General features: G+C 46.7%; 1 protein-coding gene across 2 annotated transcripts in view; it reads left to right on the top strand.

The window, feature by feature from the left end:
* Nucleotides 1-13661, top strand: part of Elp3 (elongator acetyltransferase complex subunit 3) — a 62546-nt gene extending 48885 nt beyond the window's left edge. For both annotated transcript variants that reach the window (XM_021181880.2, XM_021181881.2), the window contains exon 15: nt 12509-13661. In XM_021181880.2, the coding sequence (XP_021037539.1) occupies nt 12509-12585 (77 nt within the window). In that variant the 3' untranslated portion in view covers nt 12586-13661. The remainder of the gene's footprint in view (nt 1-12508) is intronic.
* The last annotated feature ends 1764 nt before the right edge of the window (nt 13662-15425 follow it).

Raw genomic sequence — 15425 nt, 5'->3', positions numbered from 1 at the left:
CACTCACTTTAAAGTGTATAATTGGCTTAGTAAACAGTTTTAAAGTTAACTGTCATCTTTAAGTGTGAGAATTATTTAAAAGCAAAAATTAAATATTGTTTCATTGCCATCAGAATCACTAGGTGTGTTGAGGGGAACAATAAAAATATAATCTCCATGCTCTGGAGCCTGAACCAGGAGGATTGCTGTGAGTTTAAGGCCAACATGAGCTACATAGTGAGACTCTCATCTCAAGAAGAGGCATGATGTTGAGCTGCCTTCTGGGACTGAATGCTCAAATGGGCAGGAAGCCTGCTCTCCACCACTGACCCCATCTGCAAGGGAGGATGAGTCCCAAGGGAGTCTAAACTCCTTCCTTAGATCCAGGCCACTTCTCCACCAGGATTAATTGCTTCTTCCCGCACGCAAAAATGGGCAAATCAATGCTCTCAAACCAGCTAGTTTATAAAGTAATGTATAGGTAGGAAGTAGCTGTTAGCTCTTGGTGAACTACAAAGCAGTTAGTCCCAGCTGTGATTGAGGGCTTTACCGTCTTAGTGGTTTACCTGAACAGTCTCTGTGGGTTCCCAGCTACATAAGATGAACAAGTTGTATTTACTTTTAAAATGTGTTGTTTTGCCTACATATAGTGATCAGCAGTCCGTCCATCAGGAAGCAGTTTTTTCTCCTTCCTTCATGTATGCTGTAAGGTGCAAGGACCTCTACTGTGGAAGCTAACTACAATCTTTAAAATGCCATCACTAATAATCACCATGGAAACCAGAATTCTGATTTCACAATGTCCATACGATTTCTACAAGGGCAAATATAACTATCAATAGCCACTGTTTAAAAAGCCACTTAACACCTTCAACAGAGTGAGGGATTTTTTTCCCCCACTCTGGCAATCTTGGCTAGGTATCAGATTCAATCATGTTACTGTTTCAGTTTGCCAAGCTAATTGCTATGCGCTAAGATAGACAGCTATTCCCCAAGCTCCCTGACTACCTTCGTCATAAGCAGTATTCTATTTGTGATCTTTCAAGTAGAAAATTAATATGGCCATTGGCCAAGAGCTGTACAAGCTTGATAGATCACACAGTGATGGTGAGAGACGAGGAAAGGTCTGAGTGGTTCATGTCAGAAGTCTTCCAAGTCAGAGCGGGAGAGCCATTCTGTTTAAATCTGTTACAGTGCCAGTGATGGGGAGGGGAGAGGAAAATTTAAAATACAGGGTGAGTAAAACAGGCAGTATGGATATGAGGTCATCCTTTATCATGATACCCAAAGCCATGTGCCCTAAAGCTGTGACTAGCGTCCCCAGTGGTGAAAAATTAGTGTGTCTGTGCCTTATATAATCCAATATAGCTTCCTAGGACAGAAATTAATGGTCTTGTGCCCCAGTACCGCTGATTAATAATGCCCTGTGTAGGCAGAAAATAGCAGTTGTTTCTTAGGCTTTGACCAGCTGAGATTTACTTCCTGGACCTGAGAAACCTCACCTGTATCCCAGGCTCCTACACAGCTCCCTCCATTTTGGGTGAAGGTTATTTTATTCTTTGCATTATAATCTAGTTGAAAAGCAGGGTCTATTTGTAGCCACTTCTGCCTGATAATGGACTCATAATCCTACCAGAGTCCCCAGAAGAGCTTCTCTTTATTATGGCAGACTGTTTGCTAATGGGTCAGGAAGCCTGCCAAATGCAAACCAGTTTGTGCCACATGTGCATTTGTGTTAATACAGGACTTAGCAGGAAGGAAGAGAAAGGGTTTCCTCTTTTGTGCTCTCTCCTTCACCCTTCATATAATTTTCTTGTAAGTAAATTACTCCTCAGCATCCCCTAATTGAATGCACATTTTCTGGCTTCCTTGTGTCTTCCATTTTGGTATTCTAACAGTGACCATACATGTTGTCTTTTAGATGTGTGCTCCAATGGAATTGTTCTTATTACTATCATCTTGCTTTTAAAGACAATAGATACAGCATAAAAACTTGTACTATCACAAGTCCTCTATTAAATTCAGCATCATTATTAATCAGACTGGCATTGATGGCATAGAATGCTGTTCAGCTAGATAACAAATTGAGTGCATGTTTTCTAATTGATGTCCGTCGTAGCTCAGCTGTGGAGGCATTATTGCTTAGCTCATCTGGGGAGTCTTTATTTCCTGGTTTGACACGTGTCCCTTATGATGAGTCAGGTACCAGTTTACTGTAGATAAATGAGACACCAGTTTGCAGCATTTTGCATTAGACCATCCCACAGTAAGCATCACGTGACCGTCCTTAGTGCTCGTGGCCGCAGTATTTCTCAGTAGGCCACCATTTGGATCTTGGGGACATTTCCTTAGCAGAAGCAGTAGCGCTGGTTGTAATGGCCTGTCAGCAGGGAAAGGACCACACTGTGGCATTTATCTTTTAGCCTTCTTGTGTTTGATAAATGTCTGTTTCACCATCCAAAGGCCAGCCTTGCTCCCATGGCCGTACTGTAGTAGGCTTCTCCCCAGTCCTGTGCCTACTAGTACCCAGCTAGTCCTGTACTAGTACCCAGCTAGTCCTGTACCTAGCCTGTGGATTTTGGCAGTGGTGGTTATATATTTTCAGCTTAGCATAAAGAATGGGTCGTACCATGTGCTCTGTGCTAATATCCCTAAAAGTCTAGGAGCTTTGAGCTCATGGCTGCCTGCCTTTATTGTAAAGAGGGTGCTTCTCAGGCTTCTTGCTGGGGAAGCAAGCCTTCTCTAAGACTTTGGTCTTTTTTGGTTTTTTGTTAGTTTGGTTGGTGGGTTTTGGTTTTTTTGAGTTTTTTTATTTTGATATTTTATGTATTTACATTTCTACTTTTTTAATGTTTTATTGCAATATTGATCATGAAATAATGTCTTTTTTAATGTTTTATTGCAATCTTAACTCATTAACTCTCCTAGGAAGACAGTTGGGTTTCTTTTTTTCTTCTCTAGAAACATTTGACATTGTCTTAACTCATTTAATTTAATAAGGCCTTATTTTTATATCTATTACAGGCAGGATTCTTCCTCTTAATTAAGGTGACTAGATATTGTTAAATGTTGCTGCAGCCCTGCAAGCCGAGCGTTCTCGGAGTCTTTCAGTTGGGGGATTTTTGCTTCTGTCACATCACAGAGCACATTTTCACTCTTCTGGAATCCTGGCCTGAGCTCTGGACTCTGATAGCCGTTCTCCTCTCTCTGAGAGGAGTTGGGCTTGAGGGTTTAAGATGGTGGCTGTGGAATACATTCTGCCCCTGAGCTTTGAAGTGGGTGTGTAGTTGCACCCCCTTAGGAATGGTTGGCATAGCAGTCCAGGCCCCCAGAGCTGCGCCTGTGAGGGCTGCTCCTGCCCCTGTGAGGGCCGTCCCTGCTCCTGTGACTCATACAGGTTACTGGTTTGAATTATTTGACAAACCAATCCTTCCCTTGCTTCAAATCTAGTGGTTTAAAGCAGAAATAAATGATTTGCTTCATGGTGCTTTGTAAGAACGTCAGCAGGATATAGAGATGGCTTTCCCCTGGGCTGTGCTGTGACAGACATTAGCTGGAATGGCTTCAGAGCCTGGGTGTCCTGGACAAGACTGTCAGCATGAGCACCTCGGCTCTGACACCGAAGAGAAGAGAGTCCTTCTCCGTTGTCTGAAAGTACTTGGGAAGAATTGATACTAATTCTTTTTAAATGCTTGATAGAATTTACCTAAAGCCATTTGATCCTAACTTCCCAGCCATACATTTATTTAAGGAATAGAGAGAAATGTTCCGTGATCATGAGCCTGATTCTCTTTACTGCGGTCTGGACTTTGTTCTCCATCCACTTCTGTGTCTGTTCCTGAAGTGTTTGTCCATTTAATCTGGGTTGCTCGGTGTGCTTGTTTACAGTCTTCCATAGGATGCTAGTATAATTACATTTCTCTTATGAACACAGGAGTAATGCCTCCTCTTTATTAAAATATTTCAGTACATTTATTTAGCAGGGGAGGCACTTGTGTGTGTCACAGCACATGTGCAGATGTCTAAGGACACCTTTCCTTCCCCCTTGTGTGAGACCCAGGGATTGAACTCAGATGACCAGTCCTGGTGGTCAGCACCTTCACCCTTGAGCCATCTCACCAGCCCCTCTTGTAACCGTTGTTTAACATTTAGTTGTTTGCTCATTTGTGTGTGTGTGTGTGTGTGTGTGTGTGTGAATGTAAGCAATGTCCCTGTCTATTTCTGTTTTAAAGGCATTTTCTCTGCGGTAAGGTTGGGCAGTTTTAGGAATGAACTTTTGAGTTTATTTTCTGTTCAGTATTTTCTCCCCAGTTTCTATCATTGCCTTTCTTGTGCGAGCTTTAAGTTTAATCTTCTCATTTTTTATCTCCCCCCATTTTCGATTTTGAGATATTTCTTCTTTTAGTATAACTGTTTTCAGCTAAACATTTCCCTCTGAATGCCACCTTTGCTGGACTCAGTGATTCTGAGAAAAAATGCATTCAGTTTTTTAACAAAAAAAGGCTTGGGTCTTTCTCTGAGGCCCAGATTGGTCTAGAACTCACTGTGTGTCCCAGCCTCACCATAAGCATCTGGCATCTGTCCTCCTCAGCCTCCTGAGTGCTAGGATTATGGGAGTGAGCACCAACCTGCTCTGCACTCACCCTCGTGGCTCTTGCTCTCTCAGTTCCCTGGCATTACTTCTTTGGCACCTTGGTCAAGTAAGAGTATATTACTTCATTTCCACATGTTTATTATGAATTCTGCAGTTTTCATTGTGTGTGCAAGTGTGTGTGTGTGCGCGCGCGCGCGTGCGTGCGTGCTTGTGTGTGTGTGAATTGCCCTCAGCCTCACAAGTAATTGTCCAGGTCTAAACCTTAGTACCAAGTCCTAGGACATTTGAGGCAGAGAGAAAGCCTGGAGACTTAAAGATGGGGCAACACCACCCCGCCTCCGTGACAATCCTCCCTGGAATCCTTTACGTCTTGGTGTGCACCAGCTGACCCAAAGCATGGGCTCCTTCTCTGCATCTACAGAGAAGTTGATGTCTTAAGAACCTTCCAGCTTGGCAGCATGCCTCACAAGTGCATGGGTGCCAAGGTCTCCTTGGGTAGCTATAAAGCATGGGCAGCCCCAGAACTACTGCATCACCAGAGTCCCACACCATCATAGCCACCTGTGGACACTGTAGCTTGAGGTCCTGCCTTTGGTTTCCCCTCCCACTTGTCAGCTCCAACGTCTCCCTTCTTCCTGTTATTGAGTTCTGGTTTATTGCATTGTGGTAGAAAAGAGTATTTGTTAGGCTTCAGTGTTTTCTGGCCTGACATGATTTCCCCACAGAACACACCACAGGCCCCTCTGAAGCCGCTTGCTCTACTGATGGCTGTCCTGCAAGCGCTGGACCCCAGCCCATCTGTCCCCACTGTGTGTTGTCTTACCACAGACTGTCCATCAACAGATTCACAATTATTGCTATATGAATTTGCTTTTAAATTCCATCAGAAGCAAAGAGAATTGACAAGTCAAAACTACAAAACCAGTGGCTTTCCTGTTTGCTTGTGTGCCCTTCCTTTAGTTCATGTTGCTCCAGGTTCCGTCAGCCTTTCTCACGTGCAGTTCTGGCAACAAAACGCCTTAGCCTTTGTCTATCTGGGACTGTCTCCCTCCCTTCGTTGTCCTTGTCAGATACAGAACTCTTAGCTAGCTGGTCATATTCTTTCCATGGTTAAGTATGTGATCCCACAGTTGAGTGAAGACCCCTTACATGTGGCGAGATACCCAGGGAGGCCACCACCCACTCAGAGGAGAAGGGGAAGGGGTGACCGGGAAGGGGGGCAATGAGTAGGATGTAAAATGAATAAGTAAAAAAAAAAAAAAATTAAAACAAAAAGCATGTAGGGTGCCAACAACCTCACCCTCCAGGGCATCGTCGTGGGCGAGGACAGTCTGGGAAATCCAAATAGAACTTCTAAGTTACCTGCTTCGGCTCTTGGTTCCTTTTACTGTGTCATCTTCAAAGAGCCATTGCAGTGTGCAGAGCAGAGTTAGGCTGCAAGTGCCCTCTTTCCAGTTGAGACTTTAATGACTTGCCATAACTAGCAACCTTGAGGAGTCAGTCCTATGTGGCTAACCATTATCAGTGTTATAAGCTTTCTCTCTCCCTCTCTCTCAGAACAGGAGGAAAATTGTCATTCCATTAACTGATTCTTTTCAGATGTTGAGAGTAAAAGCCTTTCCCTATCTTCCATGTCAGTGTGGTTTTGCGTGAAATATTGCCGTCCTTGTGGGTCAATGACATGCAACAGTAAATGAATGAAACTAATGACTATTTCCCCGTGTTAACACTCCGCATATAGCAAGCCTTCCATACATAGCTGAACCATAAGTAATTAAAATACAGTTTCTTTTCATTGGTCTATTTCCCTGGGTTTTGATGATGGTGATGATGATGATGGTGATGATGATGATGGTGATGAAGTGATCATCACCTCAGACTTTTATATCTATTTTTCAAAACTCTGATTTCAGCTTCAAAGAAAGGATTAGCATGTTTTGTCTTTCTCACTTCAAGTTTGGCTGTGGGAGTGTGGTGATGTGGGCTCAATCTTCATTCAGTCCAGCTAACGTTGCTAACAATAAAGGGCATCCGTGTACCCCAAGAAAAGAAATGTCAGCAAGCAGGAGTACACCTCCAGGTTTCTAATCCTTTCCTTGTCGGCATGAAAATGTCTGCATCATGTACGAACGTGTTCTTTCCTTGAAGAATACCAGGCTGTGCCGTGTAAGCACACGTTCGTCTGGGATCCCAGCCTTATCTCTTCCTCTGGTTGGTTACACTTCTGTCCCATGTCTTTTTCCAGTTGAAACCCCAGCCTGGGTTTGTTTGTGTTTCCATCTATGTGAAGGGTTGATTGCTTGACTTTCCAGTTGGAGTAACATTCATGTAGTTGAAACTGACCCCTTTTAAATTTCATTTTAAAAAGCTTGGCTATTACCTGCACCAGATGGAGAGGGAAGCCTATTCTTTATGGGGCTGTGAGTTGTTTGGCCCTGCCTGTGTATCTTAGTCTGTCGGGCTGCTGTGACAGTTACTCACAGGAGCAGGAGAGGTTTAGCTACTACAGTTCTGGAAGTGCAAAGTCCAGGACCAAGCTCCACTGATAACAAAGGCTACACGCTTGGTGTCCTATGCAAGCCAATCATCTGAGGGGACACCTCTGTGTCTTCACATGGCTGAAGGGCAAAAAGATAAACAGGCTTCCTCTATCCTCTGTAAGGGCCCAAGTGCCATTCATGGGACTCCCACCCCATAACTTAATAACCTCCGGATTGCCGGAGCTCTTATGCTGTTGCCCTGGGGATGAAATCTTGACTTGGGCATCTGGGTAAGGGAGCTGCAGATGACCCCTTGCACAGCCACATGCAAAAAAAAGTCAGGACCTGTCACAGGTCCTGACTGTCACACTCTTTCTTTTCTCGATGGAATTAAAGTCACAAGAGCTTCTAGCTCTTGATTTATCTTGCTTTTCAAAGGAAAAGTAGAGTTATTTAAGTGTTCTCAGCTATGTAATTGATCCCCTTAGAAACAAAGAGCTGGCTTCCAGTGGGTTGAGGCAGCCCACCAACAGGACCCTCCATTGCCTGCTCCCTCCCTCCCTCCAAAGAAGAAAGAACTGTTGTGTGGGCAGTGGGGGTTCATGTATGAGGGCAGCAGCCAGAGGAGAACATTACTATCCCTTAGAGCAAGGCTGGCAGCCAGTCTAGTCCTTCTCCATCCCAACACACGTGCACAGCCACACCCACCCTTTAACATGGTTGCTGAGCATCTGAGCCCATGTTCTCTAACAACCCTTGCATATGCATCACCCTCTGAACCATCTTCTCAGTAGTGTAGAACTCAAACAAGTGGATTTGTTCCATTTGTGTCTTGGTTAATTGTTTTAATCTTCATGTGCAAGAGCACACAAACACACACACACACACACCATTTCCTAGACCTCATGCAATCTGTAATTAATCTCCCATAGGCAGTGGTTGGGGCATTTAGCAAAGAATCTTGAGTCCTTTCTTCGAGCAGGCAGAGCTATGTCTTAAGCTAGGAGGTATCAGGAGAGTGGATCAGAAAGCAGGGGGCTTCTCTCTACATCAGGGGCTTGGAGAGTAAGCACATTCAGCAAAGAGAAGGGATTGAAGATGCGGTCTCTGATGGTTGCAGATGCCCTAGGAGGCTGGTGGGCCTTGGCAGCCAGAATTAGAGATCATCTAGGGACGGGGGCTTCCCCACTCCATGCTGAGTGGCCCCTTATGGAATGAGTCACACCCTCTCCTTCTAATTTCTACTTTGCCTAGGTCAGCATTCCCTTGAAAGAAGACTGCAGAAGCCATTTTAATAACTGCACACAGTTCAGTCTATGCAAATGTATTTTCTCCTTCCAAAAGATGTAGGGCAGAAATGGAGCCAAGGAGATAACACAGGCTGTTTACTAGAGTGACGTCTGAGGACAGTGCTACAGACAGTTTGGTGGTGTTCCTTTTCCTCTTGCCTCACTTTGAATTGTCATAGCTGGCAAAGTAGTGAACATAAAAATTTTTACTCTGCCTACAATAAAAATAAGGTCCTTGTGACATGGATAAGTTCTGATGGTGGACTAAGTAACTCTGAAAATAAACAAAGGTAGACTTCAGGCTGTGTCCCTCCCTACCTTTGATACTATTGTGATAAGTGGAGACTCTACAGTGACCACCCGACCTTTGATACTATTCTGATAACTGGGGACTCTACAGTGAGCATCCCAGTGACCACAACTGAGAGCACTTGAGCCCTGCTCATTCCGAGCCTAGGGATTTTGCAGCAGCCCACAGGAGCGATGGAGTGGAGAGCTCCTGCTTGCACAACTGTGTGTTTCTTCTGCAGGGGAGAGGCAGCAACAGTCAGGCTGATCTGAGACCAAGACAGCCTAGCACGTCAGCATGGTCCAGGAGGCTACTGACGTCAGCTCCAAAGGGTAATTGCTTTCTCCTGGCTGACTAACACAAGGAAAGTTACCGTGACGGAGGACTTTGCCTGAGATGGAGCCCCACAAAGGCAGAAGGGAGTCAGATAAGGCCTTCACCCAGCCAGTGACTCTCTTTCCAGCTGGCCAAGAGCAGGCACAACACTGCCAGTTTGTCCTTCAGATTGGAGAAGTGGCCATGTCTTAACAGCATGAATCAGGATGCATAAATGCAGGGGGAAGATGGAGTTTGGACCAGACAGAAGCTAGGAATTCCATAGGACTCCAAACCTTTCAGAGTCCCAGGAGCTGTCGGGCTGCTGTGTGTTCCTGAGTACAAAGCTAAGCTGACCAGAGATGGTTCCAGTGTAGCCAATGCCTCTCCCAACCTGGTCTCAAGAACCCAGTTCTATGTGAAGGAATAGAGTCCCAGGAGCAAGAGGCTCACTTGGAATCATTGCTGAGAAATGTTCCCGTGAGCTCCAGGAAAGCCCATGTCTTAACCACACACCTGGGGACTCACAGCTCTCCCCATTATTCACATTCCTGGTTATCCAGGCTTCTCTAGGCCTGGATTATATGAAAACACTCTGCCCAGCTGCAGATCTTAAAACTAGGCCACCGTCTCGCTTTGATGGGGAACATACAAACAAGCAGAATTATGTGTGTCCTGACCTGAACGTAAGTAAATCTAGTGGATCATTTGGGACACTCCCAAACAGAAAGTAAGGAGCCAAGTATCAGGGTGAGCCAGCATGACTGCTTGCAGGGTCAGTAGACCTGTGCCTTCACTGCCGGATGCTTGAGACCCTTACAGCGTAAATAAGTCCATGGGAAATGGCTCCTCTCAGCCAGCAAAGTGGGGATCTGTAAGGTTCCAAAGAGTTGTCCTCCCACCGTCTGGTGTGGTCCTCCCACCGTCTGGTGTGGTCCTCCCACCATCTGTGTGTAGTCCTCCCACCGTCTGTGTGTAGTCCTCCCACCGTCTGTGTGTAGTCCTCCCACCGTCTGTGTGTAGCCCTCCCACCGTCTGTGTGTAGTCCTCCCACCGTCTGTGTGTAGTCCTCCCACCGTCTGGTGTAGTCCTCCCACCGTCTGTGTGTAGCCCTCCCACCGTCTGGTGTAGTCCTCCCACTGTCTGTGTGTAGTCCTCCCACCGTCTGGTGTAGTCCTCCCACCGTCTGTGTGTAGCCCTCCCACCGTCTGGTGTAGTCCTCCCACCGTCTGGTGTAGTCCTCCCACTGTCTGTGTGTAGTCCTCCCACCGTCTGTGTGTAGTCCTCCCACTGTCTGTGTGTAGTCCTTCCACCGTCTGTGTGTAGTCCTTCCACCGTCTGTGTGTAGCCCTCCTATCTGTATGTCGTCTCCCCCCATCCTCTGCCTCAAAGTGCCAACTCAGTTCTCGTTTTCTACAGTGTGTCCTGCAGGAGCACACTGCTCTGTGTGTGCACAACATGAAAATAATGAGTGTATAATAGGTCCCCAGACATTAGCTACATCCTGATTATGTGCTAGCCACTGTAATAACCCTAGTGACAGAAGCCATTGGCTTAAAGACCTGACACTCCAGGAGGGGAGGCAGAGACACAGGGGGATAGAACATTCAGTACTGAAACAATGTCGCTGTGATTAAAGCCTGTCCTTCTAGCCAGTCAGGAGAGGCGTTAATCCTGATAACTGGGGGAAGCCTCTGCCTAGAGGGTCCCCAGTACCTGAGCTGGGACTGGAGGGCATGTGAGCAAGGGCTGCAGAGGGGTAGCTGGTAGGCAGCAGGGCAGGTCAGTGGGTTAGCCTGATCCGCCAGTTCTGTCCTTGTATTACATTTCAGACAGGAATTCAGTGTTTAGGATCTACCTGCCATTGGTGATCCTAGGCTCTGGATTCAGATTTCTTTCTGATGGCTTGACAGGTGGGATTATCTCTTCTTGTCCTCACACACGCACGTGGGTCACAAGGAAGGACACTGACTTCTACATAAGTCTCACCTGCTCTGGCTTTCACTAGAAGTGATGCCACCTATAAGAAGCTCCTGTGTCTAGTGAGAGTGAGTCAGGCATAGAATTTGCTGTTCAGTTTCTGGTAAACAGTGTTCTAGAAGGAACTGGGCACAGGTGACCATGTCTGTACCTGGAACACACTGGGTTGTCCTGGTCCCGACTTCTTAGCTGCCTCCTCTCTGTACCCAATCTGCCTTAGTTTCCTGGATCCTTCAGGCAGCTGAGTTCTTGGAACACTTTCGTGTATGTATTAAATGGCTGTGCCCCTAAGGTTTTGTAATGAGGAGTGACATACACAGTGAGGTGAGGTGCCAAGAAGGTGGCTTCATTAATAAGTGTCACCACTACTTAGATCAGTAACAGCATTCTCAGCACCGTGAGGCCCTGAACCCTTAGCATCTTTCAAATGTAACCATGATCTGACCAAATTTTGGAGTTTCCTATGCCTAAATTTTGTGTAAATGGAATGTTTTAGATCTGGCACAGTCCTGAGAGAAATGTCTCAACATGGATACGTAGACAGACTACAGTTGCTTTTTCACTGCTGTGTTATATTCCCTTGTGCGTATATCCACCTGTAGTTGATACTTGAGTTCTCTCTTATCTTGGAGTGTTAGAATATTATGTCACCTGCCGGACATAGCATTTCTCTTTTCACTAAGGTGGATATCTGCTGGTTCTTGGAGTATGTCTATGATCTAGAACTTGGGGAAAATTGTTCCTTTGGCAGTTTGAGCCTTCCTCTTCTCACTGAGTCTGAGCTGTTGTCCATGCCTGTTATTCATATGTCTATTGTCTCCTTCTCCTGCACCTGCCCATGTCAGACAGAAATCATAATAATACATGACTGGTAGAAATGTGCAAGGCAGTATGTATGCCTGGTTAGAGTCAGTCCTAGTGAGCTGCATCTATCCATCTGTCCATCTGTCCTAATGCTTAAAACATTCTGAAGTGGATAGAAACAGACAGTGTTCTTGAGTGTTTGGGTTGAAGATAGTGTACTTACAACTGATGTCTGAGGTTGAGGCAGCCATGTGGGGCTGAGCCCTTACCCTGCATCATGTAGTAACTCTCAGTAGTGCGGGAACTGAGTTAAGCCAAAGGATGCCAAGCTTTCTCCCGTGACCCCTCATGTACTCCCAGCACCTCAGACAGTAGCCACAAGCTGTGCGGAAATCCCATTTCCCATCTGCCTTCTCATTCATTTCCAGAAAACTGTTTGCAATACGGGCCTCTTGGATGTGAACTCTCGTCTTCTTGTGCTGTGTTCCCTACTGCAGTGCTGAACAATATTGGTGCATCTGTTGTGCCTACACAAATGTGCTGCCATATACCCTGGTCCTGTGCTAGCTGTTAGGAAAGGGCATTTCTCCCACAGCAGAGTCTATGTTCATGGAAGCCAGCGTAATAGAAATAGGGCAAGTTTCTATATGAGATTCGGTTTGGACAGTAGTGCAGTTTGGATAAGAGACAGGGCTCGAGGCCGAGGGGTTCACAGCTGACTTCTGAGGGCTGCTAAAATTAGGCTGACTAGAGCTCTGGTACTTTGTTTTCCCTGCAGGGGTCGGCACAAGAAATTACTACCGAAAGATTGGCTACAGATTACAAGGCCCCTACATGGTAAAGATGCTAAAATAATGACCACCCAGTCTACCTTCTTGCAGCATCCTCCCTGACAGAAGATTCAAGTGCAGTCTCAGCAGAGGCTGAGGAGGTAAATGGCCTGCACACTCCTGGACGGTCCTCTGCCCTCCCCCTGCGGTGGCTGCCGCTCACTACGCTGACCCCTGTGACAGAGGCCAAACCCACCTCTTTATGTGCCCATGGGGCCTCTTCTGGCTTTAAGGCTTAAACGATTTTTCCAGTTTCTAAATTCTGCATGAAGGCTGCAGGTGACCCATTTTGGCTCAGACGCTGTGACCAGAGCAAATCAACTCCTTTGGCCATCGTCACTCGTGATCGTCATCTGAGGGGCAGCCTCGGGAGAAGATTATTTATATATCCAAAGATGAAAGCCAGACTGCAGCATAGACAAGCTGTCAGACATGACTCCCTGCCCTTTAACTACATGCACATTCACCCTGGAATTTAGGAAATGAGCTTTGCACTGGAAATCTCAGTGGCTGTGCCGTGTCTTGAAATGTGCTGTGTTTGGAGAAAGAAGAGCTGAGGTAGTGGGTTGTGTTAATATGCTTGATGCCAGCCGTCTCCAGCCCATCCTGTCAGAAGCCTGCCCTGACCAGGGCCATCTTGGAAGCCTTTCCTTTGTCTCACGTCTGTGAAAGTCTGTATGTCCATACCCCTGACACCTGCAGGACAGTGTGAACTACCTCCAGCGTGCTGGGCTAGCTTGTGCCAGCCAGTTCATCTGTCCTGAGCAGACATGGTCCAGAATCCACAGCTAGAGCCCAAGGCCCTGGTCAGGAGCAGTCCATGCTCAGAAGCGTCTCTGCATGTTAGTTCTGTGAAGTAGGCGGTGTTGATGGTGCTGCATGAAGAAGGTAAAAGCTAGGCTAGTGTGTGGAAGGAGGCCTGGCTGACCTGCATGGAGAACATGGGCTTTCCAGAGCCTTCATCACCATTCAGTTTGTCCCCTGAGGAGGCCAGGCTCTGAGAGACAGCCCATCTTGCCTGGGCATCTGTCCTTTCCAGCAGTGTTTAGTGAAAACTGTTCCCTAAAAGGTCTGAAAAATAAAGTCTTCAGCATGAAAGAAGAGTCGTCGTGTGGTGCCTTTTCCCTCGTCCTGTAAATGTGATGGCATTTGTCAGGAATTTACAGGTTTTGCTCCCAGCCTGTGACACTGGCTGTCTCCCCCGGGTGCCATTTCCCATCTCATTACGCTGCTGAAGGCGAGTGACAGCAGCTTCTTGGAGGGCGCACTGTGGCACTCCAGCCACGCTCCAAAAACATAGTGCAGGGAATTTAGCTATTTCTTAGTTATCGATTTCCCCCATAAAATATAAAAGTATTAAGCTAATGAAGCGCGCACCCCAGCCTTCCCCAGCCTTCGCACTCGTTACTGGAGTCGGCGCATGCTGGGCCAGCGCAGGGCTAGGACTCCCTTCCTGCAGCGTGCCTAGCACACATGTGTTCCTGGGGCTCCCTTGCTCATCTCTCACCCAGAGAATGAATCATCTCACCCAAGTGAATCAAAACACACAAAGAAGCTATCAGAAAGACAGGCGTGTACAATGTTTGTTTTTAAAGGTGGCCCCCTTAGAGCAAGAATTTAAAACAAGACTGCCCAGGGCCTGAGACACCCACCCTTCCCTTTTTGTGGACCTCGGTGCCCAGCCTGGATACTCAGCCCCCATAATCCAAGGCTCCTCTTCTCAGTTCTCCCTCAGCCCGCCTTGGCACAAGTCTCTGAAGGCTGGACAAGTCCACAGAAGACGCTGAGCTTCACCAAGCATCTCAGCTCCTGACCCAGCTTCTCTTGTGACCTCCAGGGTTCCTGGCCTATGTAACACTTGGCATAGTTGTCACTGTGACTTGCCACTGTGACTTTCAGAGACCTCTGTTGTTCAGGCCAAGGCCACCTCCTGAGGAAGATGAGCTGGCTTGCTCCTGCCACCTTGGTGCAGAGCTGCCCAATCTGACTTGCTTCTCATCTGTAGCGGACAGCTTGCCAATGGCTTGCGAATACTCACTCGGGTAGCTCTCCTGACTTCAGCTTTGGAGTTGATCCAGCTGCAAACTAGGGAGATAGTCCAGAAGTTAGAACATATACAAATCTGGCATCTCAGAGTTGTGAAAAACAAAAGTATGTGAAAAGTCAGCCGTGGCATCCTCTAGCTGTGATCCCATACTCCCACTGTGTCGGGAGACAGAGATGGGAATCACCCAGAAGCTCTGGTTAGCCAGCCTGGCATACACAGCCCAGCCGAAACCAGAGACCCTACCGCAACAAAACAGAAGGTGACAGGCAACTCCTCCAAGTTGTCCTCTGACCTCCACACACATGTGCACAGCATGCACACACTGCACAACACACATACTCACAGACTTTAAAAACCAAGTTGTACCAAAAGCATATGGAAATTTTACTGGAGAGAGACACATCAAAGCTCATTGTCACAAGCCTGGTACAGCTCATTGTTTCTTTCATTTGGGAAAAAGTGAGTCCCTTTTCGATTTCCCATCCCCTACTGAGCAAATGTACTTTAAAAATGTGTTTTAATCAGAGGTGTTCAGGGCAATTTTTTTAAGGTTATCACCCAATAAGAAACTCAGATGTTGTCCTTGGCTCACAGAGAGCCTGAGTTGCTGGGAGGAGCTGGGCAAGCCTGGAAGTGGCTGAGACCTTGCGGAGGTCAGGGTGAGTCTCCACATTTTGAGCTTCAGTTTTCTTGTGTAACATGAAATAAGCAGCCATTGTCACAGGATGGCATAGGCATAGGATGAGGTCCTGCCTGTCACAGCAGCCAGGCATCATGAGGTCAGTCACTGCACTGATGAAGCCCCCTGGGTGCCTTGG

This window comes from Mus caroli, unplaced genomic scaffold (assembly GCF_978045245.1).
Source record: "Mus caroli unplaced genomic scaffold, Mus_caroli_1 scaffold_12, whole genome shotgun sequence".
NCBI classification, from domain to species: domain Eukaryota; kingdom Metazoa; phylum Chordata; class Mammalia; order Rodentia; family Muridae; genus Mus; species Mus caroli.
The sequence above is the reverse complement of the archived record's forward strand: the minus strand, read 5'-3'. Positions and strand labels throughout refer to the sequence as shown.